Raw genomic sequence first — 12,786 nt, 5'->3', positions numbered from 1 at the left:
ATTTTCTATCTATATTTTTTCTGAAAGCCTGAAGCTATTAAAAAATCTGAAAAAATTCATGAAGGTACTTTTCAAAGATCCAAACGATCTCGAATTTTTTCAGATTTTTCGGGTGCTTCAGGCCTTCAGAAAAAATCATTGAAAATTTAAATTATTTTATTTTCGGTGAAATGGTTCGATGTACCAGACCGGAGTATTTTTTTCTTAATTCTGACATCAAAAAACGATTCCTTGAATTTTTTCAAAATTTTTCATTCATGTCCATTCAGCCTAGAGCTGAACAACCGCTTTTTTTCACGAAAATAATTTTTTTAAGGCGCTACGAAGCCTCAAAAAATCTGGAAAATTTTTTTTCTCATTTTGTTCATCAAAATACATAATCTCAAATTTTTTCAGATTTTTNTGCAAGGAGAGCCTGAAATGTTGCTCTCATCTGGCCGCAGCCTGTCGACTCTGCGATCAACCGGTCCTCTATCCGTTTTGCGCAAAAAGCTTCAAAAAGTGCCTGAATCAACTCAACGATAAAAAATTGCTCTGAAAAGAGACATACACCTCCTTTCCTTCTCGGTTCCAGCCTCGCTTCACGACAGGATCTTGACCGATTTTTTTTATTTTTTCTTTTGAATCAAATGCTCGTATACTCAAAATAAGTGTGAAAAATACCTCATGTTCGTGGTTTTTTTACGTTCAGATAGGAATTTATGAATTATTTATTGTACTGAATACTGGCATAAGATTAAAAATACGTAAAAATAAAAAAACTTATTTTCGATTAAATTTGAAGCTCGGTTTACTGAGACTCCTTCATTTTCTATTGTACTCCTAAGACTCATTATAAAAAGCGTTTTTCAGTTGTTAGAGTGGAATTCACTCTTATACATAGAGGTGTGCACGAGCATTTTATAATTGCATAACGGTCTTAGAACAATAAAACGAGCAGCCACTATAAATATATAGCGGTTGTACCCTGACGTCAAATTGTAATACAATCGTGTTTAGACACCTTGATTAGGGTAACAAAAAAAAATAATTTCAATATGTATATATTAAGTTGTGTAAAAATTTTTTTTTTATTGTCCAAACTAATGCTGTGTATCATATAATGATAATAATAATAATAATAATAATAATAATAATAATAGCAATATCAAACTAATATAGACTGAAATATATTGGGTTTATACGTGAAAAGCACAATATTTTACTTAAGCTTATTATTGCAAATGTGCAAAAGCTCGCGTATCATCTGATAAATTATTGCCTTCGTGTAAAGAATTATACACAACTAATTGACTTTATAAATATTGGTTTATAAATAGTGCAATGCGAGATGCTGCAATGTATATACTAATGAGGCAGCTTGGTCCATTTAAATGTTTAATCAACCTACAACCATACTTAAAAGTGTTCAATCGTCGTTCAGAATCTAACTAAAGATTGAAACGTGAGCGAGTGAGAGAAAATTTCATAACTTTTTGCACATAATTATCTATCTATTTAACCTTATTAATTCGTTTTAAATAAATACTTGAGTGATAAGAAAACTAATGCATTTTATGAGATATGGAAGCAAACACAAATAATCATCCACCTGAAGAGCGAGCGGTTATTTTGTCGACAAAAAATCAATGTAGCACTATTATTATACGCTAAAATAGTTTTCACCAATTTAATTTATTAGTGGTATAAATTTTTATCCGTTGAACTCGCAAATTAATTCATCCTCACCGTAACTATAAACTATAACTAGCTGAAAGTTAACCGAAAGCAACAAAAGGCAAGGAGAGAAAGGTACAGTCACACGGCTAAATCATCATCTTGAAAAATCGTAAGAAGAGAAAAACCGGATTTTTCCTATATGTTATTAACACATTCCTTAACTCAATCATTATAAGCTTGATAAAATAAAGATATACGAGTGGAGGTACGAGTTATCACTTTGAAAAGAGATATTTTTTTCGATGTAAGAGTTCCGTATGTACCGCTGCGTTGCATGTAAGCTCGTAGTGAGCACTGTAAACCTCAATTCCCAAGAGTCTATACGTGCTCAACCATAATTCTAAATATGTTGGACCTTAGACGCAGGTTCATGTAGGCGAGTTGCGATATATACTTTATGCGCGTCCGACACTCGAGAAGTCTACGTACAGGAAGCACGTGTGTGCGTCGTCGCAGTCATCTACGTCAAGATCGAGTCACCTACTTATTTCACCAGTGGCAGAAGCTTGAAAGAAGCAGCACACGGATGGGATATGTGCGTGAGCACGTGTGAATGTGGATGTGGGGTTGATGTGGAGCTGTATGAGTTGGAGTGCAACTATACGGCAGTGCGCACCAAAAGCGCCAGCTATAAGACAGATACACCGTTCTGCAGCTTTTTAGCCTCTTACATTCTCGTACGCCGCTCACTCACAAAATTTCTCCATTTCTTGCACCGTACTCAAGCTGCTGATATATATATTTATTGAAATACACGTGTATTATAGTACCTTCTTTGCCATAGTTTAGACACCTCTATTTTTCAATGCGAATTCTATAAAATTGTATATATTTCTTCCAAAAGCTTTGCCGTTGAATGATGAATAGGACACCTCTTTGGCTGGAGTCGCGCACTTTGTTAAATTGGAATGCGTGCACTTTCACATGTATGGGTGTATGCATGAAGAAGTGTACGCATACATCAACATGTATGTGTGGATGAGAGCAAGAAAGAGCGAGCAGAGAATAAAATTCTAAATTCAGGTAGCAGGAAAGCAGCGAGGGAGTGAATTATGCGTTGGCGGGTCATAAATGTAATGTCATTGGTGCGCAAGTCGAGCTAACTCAGAGGCAGAGATGCGCTGCATAGGAGCTTGACGAACGCAGCGTGAATCTAGAATATTGCCAACGGGCGTGGAAAACGATGAAAGTTGTGACCACCAAGTATGCAAAAAGCAAATGTTAAATTGGATAACGATGTTTAATACGAGGTAACAGTCAGTTAGTATATTACATTGCAAAGCTGTAAAGACGCTTTTGCTCCATGTAGCTATACTATGTAACTGTTCAATCCCGAATTTCAATTAAATTCACCAGATCCTAAAACTGCACACTAACAATTGCAGAAGGTCGTTGAGAAATTGTTCTTCATTAGCTACTAGATATGTGTGCATGTGAGTCTTTGCTAACAACACTACTATCTGGATAGTCTACCTAAGAGGTATGTCATTATTCTTATATCAACTGAGTCTTTCGCGTAGCACATTGATCTCGATCTACTTCCGGCTGAATCCATGGGAGTCTACATTTGCACTCAGTATGCTGCAAACCGTTTTATATATGTATAACTCCAAAGTAATAACTCTAAAATCATACGACTGGTTCAATAAAATACATGGTAACGATAAATAAACTAAACTGATTGTGCTTATACGTTAATAGGGTGTACCTATAAGTAGAGAAAGAAAGAGACATAATGCGGTGGCACTTAAGAGAAAGATCATTTATGACAATATTAAATTTTGCATTAAATTTTAATTCATGTTTGTAAGTGAAAAAATGTGTATTACTTACATATGAATCGATATACATCATAGCCAATTATGAGAGCTAACAAGTACGTAAACAAGTCAATCTAAATGTGGTAAAAATTGAAAACGAAAAAAAGGAGGAAATACTGTTCATGAATGCTATTTAACTGATCTCTCAGCTCACACTAAAGAAATTCCAACGAGGCTACGAGCCAGATGCTGTTATTTAGGTTTACACATTTAAAGTTTTCACCACGCTGCCAGGATATTCATACGCAAATAACAAGTTTGTTTTTTTAACATAAAAACGTTTTATCGAGAACAGTAAAATTATAGCTGTAGTCCGATTATAGAATACTATCAGTATATAAAATTTACAATATAGTTCAACATATTTCTACAGGCCCATCCTCAAGTACGCGAACATAATCATTGCTGTTGCTTGAGCGTGAGCGTATATAAAACGAATAGTACTCTATAGCCAAGCGATTCTCTCTCCCTCTCTCTTTCTCTTTGGCTCACAAGGGCAGTTAGATCCGTTCCAGTTTCGACTGTATGCCAGCTGCAACGACCAAGCCAGCGAGTCTAGGTACATATCCCGCGTGCACATATTATACTTTTTTGTTTTTGGTGCGCGCGATGTAGCAGCTATACAGCGCGCGAACAAGCGCTTCGTCGCGTATAATTACTTTCGGGTCGAAGAATTTTTCCCTCAAAAGTCGACCACTATGTTTCCCCACTTTGCCGCATCGTGCGCCTCTTTCAAGAGAATATTTATAAAGAGGTAACCCAGCAGCCCGACAGAAACGAGAAAGAAACAGAGACCGAAATTCCGAACGCTCGAGCTTTCCAAGATTTATCACGTGCATAATGTTCTAAGAGCAAACTTGGACGTTAAGCATCTTAAATTTAAAGAACGCAGATGAATCACTGCGCGTTGCACATATAACGCATGACAGCTTCTAGCCAGCTATCCAGAAAACGCTGTTATACTCGCTTCGTCCGAGTAGTCTGTAGCCCGCCTTTAAAATCTTTGTCTAACATAAAAGGACTACTGCGACAAGTTAGTCAGCCGTACCTGAGTAAATTATTAGGATTTACAGAACAATTGCTTCATCTGCCTTGGTATTTAATTTAATACTATCAAAAATGCAATGAGAAAAATTAGTGCCGTCAAAAAGTTGGAAAGGGCATCGATCCTGTAAAACGGTCAACCACAACCGTGAAAAAAAAACACAGAAACATATTTATTAGTGTTGAGCTTTCTCAATAAATGGGAAAAGGGTACATCAGATCCCTCCACACTAGTTATTAAAAGCCGAGCTTTGAGAGTGAAATTAGTTTGAATAAACTTTGATTGAATATAATGGAGAATCTTTGTCAACGATATCTGAACAAAAGTCTCTTTACGCCGTAGCTCATTGGGGATTCTTTGTAAAAGATTATCTTGAACAATCAATTAAATAACAAAAAGGAAAAACCTTTGACCGATGCATGGAAGTGAAATTTACAAACTCGAAATCTTATTGTATTTTTGTGAAAGTATATAAAAAAGCCTGAGTTCTAGAATATAGAATCTGCATCATGCTGTTTTGTTGTGTGCTAAGATGATGTGCTTGAACTCCATAGGTCGAACAAGTAACTCTTTTTGATCATTGCATCATGCGACGAAGAAAACGGTCGAAAAATTTCCGACATCGCAGAGAAAGAAAAATATTTATGTCTCAGTAAAGAAAGGAAAAATCGATGGGGGACGTAGCAGCATTGGTGCAGTGACAAAACAAAACTTCGAAAACAGAACGAATACGACACAGGCGACTTATAGCAATCGCGCAGTTTTGTCTCGGGAGCATGGTAATAGTAATAACAGTAGCGGTAGCTGCAAATTCTACAATTGCGCAAACTCGAGCACAGCTACTGCTGTGTAACATACAGTCAACAATACACGTATAGACAGAGGTTTATATAAAGAGACATACAGTGAAACTGTGATAAAGAGCAGGAGGATATGCGCGGAGGAGCGAGAGTGGAGGTCGATGCACAGTAAGAGAGAGAGAGAGAGCAGCAGGGTCATATTGCGGTCCCGACCAAGTATGCAAGCCACCGGCTAATTGCAAGCTTGCGGCGCGAGGCCTCGTCATTATTCGGATTACCGAGGACAAAAGTGTGTCGCCCGCATATAGGAACGAGCTATACATCCTTTCTCCTGCAGCTCCCTAGCTTCAAGTCGTTCTACCTCAGCTATCATTCCTATGCAGCGGCGTTAGATGCAGTAGATCATTGCTCTCTCTCTCTCTCTCTCTCTCTCACTCACTCTTTCACGAAAAGTTAGCTCAGTCACAAGTATGGATACGTGTCGGGTGCATAGCTCTGCAGCCAGAGTAGCCTCGTTAGCTTGGTTTAATGCTGATTAGTGCACGTTTCTACGATCTCTTGGGTTTACGATCTCGAATTGTGATCGATTAGCGGCTCTCGTGACACTTTTTAAACGAGAAAACCTACTAAACCTTATTTGAATGATTCACTGATGGATCGAAAAAAAGATCCTTGTTCAAACGTGGCAGAGTCTTCACAACAAGAATACTAAACCTCTTCGAGCTCATTATCTGCCCTTCTATTCTTCTAATAAGCTTCTAATAAAAATTGTATGAGTCACTTTTACTGCACCACAGTTACAAATGATATCGAAATAAAATGACTTCTTTCTTCATCTTCTGCTTTTTATTTTCTTTTACTTTCAATCTCTCAAACTTTTCATTATATTCGTTTAATGATATATTTTCGATTTTACTTTATGTAGGAATAAAACGATGATGTGAGCTGCATTCTTTATCAGAGCAGAAATACAACCGAGGCACGTCTATATTTGATACAAACAAATCAATAGATGTAATCAGATTGAGCAAATGCTTCAGTAACAACACTAGAGAACACGAGAGCATATTAAGGCATGCCAAGTTCTTCTTGAAAAAGAAATTGGTCCTTCGAAATCTCAAGAGAAGCTGATGCCAACAGTTAAATGCAATGTCACTAACCCACCTAGGTTAAAGAAATTCTAAATTTCAAAGAAAAAATCATGTTGCAACTTTTTTGTGATCCGATATCAATCTCTCTTTGCGTGCTCCACTGAAGTCTCCAACATAATCCCGGAGCTTTTGTAGTTTGCCAATTTTATTTTGTTTCGAAGGGAGTAATTGAATTGTTGGCTCGAGCGGCCGTACATATACAGGTATAAGTAACATATTTAGTTTAAAAGAACATATATTGTCTAAGTTAAGAAAAACACGATTGCTTCGAATAACGCTTAATTCCGCTATTTGGAACTGATTCAACTTTGACAATCTACATTTATGTACATTATGAAAGTTCATCTACATAAGTGTAATAATAAGTAGTTTCATCACATGGTAGTATAACGGGAGTAGAGACATCTACATAAAGAAGAACAAAGAAAAAGCCGTATAAGTCTTATCAACGCAGCTGCATGGTGGTGATAAACACCACGTCAGCTAGTATGCTCACATCGAATATCGATTGAATAATGCGTTGGTTCACACGTATGAACCACACTGAGTGAGAGAGAAAGAGAGAGAGACAGAGAGAGAGACGGAGCAGGTGACAAATCTCTGATGCTTCTATCGCGGCTACTGCCACCGAACTGGTTCACCTAGGCAACAGTATAGTAAAACACACACGATACATACGCGATCATCGATCGTTTTCTCTCGTATGACAAATCGTTTATCAACGACAACTTACACTATCGTCGCTATTATCGACTCTTTCCTCTTTGCTACAGCTACTGGTCCTGCTGCTGCTACTGCTTGTAAACACCTACATATGTTTGTAAAAATTTTTTTAGCAGACTGACAATAAAAAGGAACGGAGCAATTGGTTAACTTTCAGCGAGTTCTTAAATATCAATAATTTTCAATAATTTGCATTAGTCTTTATACATTCGGTATAAGTTCAATCAACTCGACGTTTGTTGTCAAGTCAAGTTTTTCTCTCATCTAAAAACTATTTAAAATTGAGACTAGGGAAAATCTCTCTTCACTCAACTGAAAACCAGTACCAACTAGTAGATGCATAAAGTTGAATTTTCCTCTTAAAATAATTAAGTATCTGTTTTGCATGAGTTTGTCGTGAATATTATTTGTACTCATTCGACTATATAGAAATACATGATGTGCTACTCAGAATCACAAATAAAATATTGTTAGTTTCATTAAAAAAAAAAAAACAAAGTGTCATAAAATTGATTAAAAAACGAACGTACAATTTAAAAAGACAGTTGCAATATATCAATATGAAATAAGAGGAAATAATCAACTCATTATTGTTTGAGAATTCATTAATTTAAAAAATAATTCTTTCAAATAATAACATAACATACACACAGCAAAAAAGGAACAGTAAAACGATTAAAAAATAGTATGAATTTTTAAGAAAATTGTAAAAAAATCTCTGTTACAACATTACATCAATGATGAAAGAATACAGATAGAAAATAAAAGAAAATGGTATAAGATAATGTGAGACAAGAATAAATTGAGCTCTAAAGATTCTTTCGAGCTTATCATTAATATAGTTTGTATAGTGAGTGTTCATGGTAAAGCAAAACCCAGGGAGAGCGAGAGAGGGACTAAAGTTATACCCGGGAAAAAATCGCAAAGTACTTGAGACGTATAATAAAGTCCGGATATAATGCCCGTCTATTATGCAGTACACGCACACGAAAAATATATTATATGTATGTGCAACGCCTTAAAAAGAAGTTTGATGTGTAAACATCGGCATACTAAATGTATTATACATGTTTGGTTGATCAAAGTTTACACTTCGCCCTCATTCTACTCTCTTAGCTCTCTACGCACACATTAAAATGCTACGATTAAATTTTCATTCAATCTTTAGTGTATACGAGTAAATTCCGTAAAATGTTATCATCCGATTCAGCGAGCACACGATGCGAACAGGTCATCTAAATATTACTTGTACATTTTTTTATCGTGTACGCACGTTAAAAAGTGAAGTGCCCTTATATTGTGGGGCATGAACTCTACCTATACTGAAAAAGTCACCACGATTCTCGATAATTAGGCCTTTTTGGCATATAGGATTGGAAAGATAGGGTTTGAGTCGTAGAATTCAATGGTATATTACTATTTAATGTGCGTGCATGATAAAATAAATAATAATATTAACAAACAATAATACTTAAACAAGATGAATGAATAATATGACTGTTCGCATCTTGACAGCACTGAATCTAATATTAAAATAAAATTTGAAAATGAAGATTTGTAAATCATTGAATTTACGAAAAAATAAATTTTTTTCGTGTACATTTTTTCTGAGGTATGTATATTTTTACTTTACCAATAAGTTTGAGTAATTATATATAAATTTCAAACAACTTCTGTCAGTTGAGATAAATATTAATGACTCAAATATGCTATATCAATTGACAATTACTTTGCTCACTTTATTCTTGTACCAATTGATCTCAAAATTAAATTATTTCTAAAATACATGATGTATTTTGAATTCTTTAAGTGTTTTTCCAAATACAACAAGTTAGCTGAAAAAACTAGATGAAGAGAGAAAATATAGTTTATAAAAGTTTTGAAATATCGATACGCTGACATACTCGTAGAGCAAGTGAAAGTATAAATTTTATTAGAAATACTTGAAAGCCAGTAATTTTTTTATAAATAAGCAAAAAAGAATAATTCACAAGGACAGGCAATAGTTTAAATTTTACGGGTTTTGAGCTTGCATGTGCAGTTTTGCTTGCGGATACTCGCGACGATTCCGTGCATTGAAATTAAATATGAATAAATGAAATTAAATTTCGATAATGGAGGAAAAATTGGCCAGAGCAGCAAACTGAACGAGGCGGAAAAAACTCTCAGAGCAGAGAGTGATTCATATCGCCCTCTGCAAAAAAATATCGGAAAACCTTGTGAAGAATTGTTCGCGTGAAAAAGCTGGTGCAAATGTTACCCGAGAGAAAAAAAAATGAAAAAGAAAGTAATACAAATGATGTAAAAGTATTCAGCTGACAGGATGGGCTAAAAACAAAAGTTAACTCGCTCTCTAGATTTTCAAAAAGTGACAAACAATTAAAGTATTTTGATATGCGTTACAATATAAAAATGTTTATGTGTTCATGGACAGCTTACAAAATGAAAAGAAAACAAGTAATTTAAATTGAAGAGAAAACAAGATAGGTCGAGCTGTTATTTTTTTCTGTATTTTTTTCATTTGCACAGAAAGTCGTTGATTGAGAGAAATTTTCAGCTGAATCAACTGTTGATAATGATTTGAACAAGTACTTTTAGATTTTTGAGTGTGATAATTTTCAATCGGTTTATTCCAATATCCGTTGAATAGAATACAATCTTTTCATCAAAAATGAAAAAACTGAATATTTCTCTGAACAACCTCTGAACAACGGTTAATGAAGTAAGAGTTTGCATAAGATGAAGTTACTTCAATTACTCAGAAATTATTATCAAGAATTTAATTACTTGAATTTTGTAAACTTTTTTTTAAAAAAAAGTATGGAAATAGTTCTAGATAAAAAAGAAGGAGATATACTACTAAGAAAAAATTACTAAAAAAGAGGAGTGTATGAATAGAAAAATAAAACAAAACAAAAAATATATACATAAGTATAAATATTCAAAACACATAACAAAAAGTTGGTAAAAAGATAAAAAAAACACGCACGAGGCATATAAAAAGCCTTGTTTTATACTTTGTGTTCATCATAATTGCGTGTTTCTTTTAGTCACATATGAAGATAACAATTACTCTATGAAAGGTAAGGGTAATTAAAGGATGGAAAACTGTTCAAAAAAATACAATCTTAAAACTTTTATCTGGTTTTGTCTGGACTTGCTCAATAATGTTTTACTTTTTGTGATAAACTTACAACATCAATAATTTGCATAAGCGTAAGGCCGAAGCTCAGTCGTAGGGGCTCGGACTCATTTTGGACCGGGCGTTCCAGGACGTTGTATGAGTCCAGTAGATCGTTCAGAAGCTTCTTCTCGTGAATTCCGCCACTTACAAGCCCTAACCGAATTTCATTCAAACCTCAATCACATAACATCAATATACCCTCCCTTCACATTTTTTCTGAGATTTCTCAAAAATGTCACATGTTTGATATTCGTGAAAATTAATATGAGAGTATACGTGTGCTTGAATGTGTGTGGGTATGTGTATGTATGAGTATATGAGTTCAAGACTTTGGATAATTTCAGCAGTACTTTAAAGAAAAATGCTTGACATATATGTAATATCACTAGTACACGATAAGACTAAAACTTCTTACAATTGGCAACAATGGCATTGTTTTTTATCATCAAGAATTAACCCTTGCAAAAAACAAATGTGATTGCAAAAAAGAGAGAGAGAAAAAAATTTAAAGTAAGTTCTCATTCATGGGATAAATCATTAGTCAAAGCAGTCGAAATTATATCGACTTCACATTTTAAGTTAATAATTGTAATAAACTCTCAGGTGCAATGTTACTTTCGTCAGTAAAGACTTATCGCGAGATTTTTTCGTTTTTCCCTCGCAAATTATTTTTATTTTTATAGGTGTAAAGACGCGTTCACAATAAAGTGAAAATTATTGCAGAATGTATAAATTATTCTCTTTTTATTGACTGAGTTTGAAAACTTTGCTCCTGGGCTTTTCAGCTAGCTGATTATTAGAAAGAGAATTAGAGTAAGAAAAGTTGTGATATTTTGCCGTTTATCGCAAAATAATTGTTACAAAACCACGTGCGTACCAATCAGAGTAATTCGTAAGATACCGTGGGTACATTTTTTCTAATGTTAGAGGCGAAAGAAGAGAGAAAGAGGAAAAAAGGAGCAGGGATAAAAGGGATGGAAAAATTTAGCTTAACACGAAATATTCTCGATTAGAGATACTTAAACCGTTCAGGTTTGCATAAACACACGTATGAAGTTTTTTTATATATGTGCGTATACTGCTGCTCATGCATAGATGCACTGCAGCAGCGAGCCAAATTCCTTGGCCAGCAGAGTTCGAAAGAGTAGCAGTCAACTTTTCGTGACTCGTTTGCCAAAAAGCAGAGAGAAAAATTCGATACGTGTACGATATGTATCATAAAGCCACTGGCGCAAGAGTCCAAAAATTGCAGTAAATATTTTTCACACGGACTTGGAGCGAGGAGAAGAAGCGGACGTGAAAAAATAGGAATGAGAGGGGAAAAAAAGAGGGGAAGAGAATATGGCGTACTGCGCTTGCACAATGTCTGTGTGCATACGAGTACAATTGTCGCGCAATAAATACACAACAGTAGCAGGAGAGTAGGCCAGAGCAAGGTGCGCAGTAGAAAAGGTCTGTGTCACGTCAGGCATGGACAGCTGCGCAATGTATGACGCCATAACGGCCCTAAAACCAAACTCTAGCGCCGGACGTCCAGACCTGGGCAATTTCCGTTTGGTAAGCCGGCATGTAGTAGTCGCGTTGAGCGTGGGATAGCGAGTCACTGGCACGTTATATATAACGTACGTAACGTAACGTAACGTATATAAAGCTTCTATAGAAGCTTAGGCTGCGCAAGCCTCATCCGCCGAGAGATGCACGGAACGCGCGGAAATAATTAAAGCTCCCCTTTTTGCTGACTCTATGCCCTTGCTTGGTGCTTTTTCGACTCTTTTCATCTGCATCTTTCTCTCTTATTGCCGTCTCTGCTCTTATCGTCTATTATTCTCCTCGCACGCACGGTTGTTAACGCTCTGTACATCGAGTCGAGGTTTTAATGCCAAGTCTTTATGAATTCTTGCTGGATATTATATAAATTTGTGCATACGTGTGTACACAGAAAGAAAAAAGAGTGAGAACGAGTACGCGTACACGCGATTGCAAAATATCTAAATTAGAAAAACGCACTTGACTGTATCATTGGGAATCTTTATGTTATGTACATGCAGATCATGATGCAATTGAACTTTGATTCTTTACATTGTTTTGTGAAACCTGCTTTTAACATTAAAGTTTGTCTCTTATTCGTTTGGACATCTTTTTTTGCACGCAATCTAACAAGTCAAGTATTTCAATGTTTTTTACTTGTGACCAATTATGAAGTTGCAATGAATTTCGATGACAAACCCGCACATCTGGAAAAAATCTACTGTTTTATCTGACAAGTGTAGCTAGATAAAATATGCTGCAAGCGAATAAGCTTCAATATCAATTAAGCATCATTATTTAAGTTCATGGGTATAAA

General features: G+C 35.4%; 1 protein-coding gene across 2 annotated transcripts in view; it reads right to left on the bottom strand.

The window, feature by feature from the left end:
* The window catches only part of LOC106648986 (acetylcholine receptor subunit alpha-type acr-16-like), an 84,609-nt gene that overhangs the window by 41,758 nt on the left and 30,065 nt on the right, over positions 1–12,786 (bottom strand). Inside the window, exon 2 of one of the 2 annotated variants that reach the window (XM_014366239.2) lies at positions 10,453–10,595. The exons of the other annotated variant lie outside the window; for it this stretch is intronic. Within the exon in view, the coding sequence (XP_014221725.1) occupies positions 10,453–10,595 (143 nt within the window). The remainder of the gene's footprint in view (positions 1–10,452; positions 10,596–12,786) is intronic. 2 annotated transcript variants of the gene reach the window in all.

Source organism: Trichogramma pretiosum, unplaced genomic scaffold (genome assembly GCF_000599845.2).
Source record: "Trichogramma pretiosum strain Unisexual culture from Peru unplaced genomic scaffold, Tpre_2.0 scaffold7, whole genome shotgun sequence".
Lineage (NCBI taxonomy): Eukaryota > Metazoa > Arthropoda > Insecta > Hymenoptera > Trichogrammatidae > Trichogramma > Trichogramma pretiosum.
Note: the sequence above shows the minus strand (reverse complement) of the source record. Positions and strands in the feature narration are given on the sequence as shown.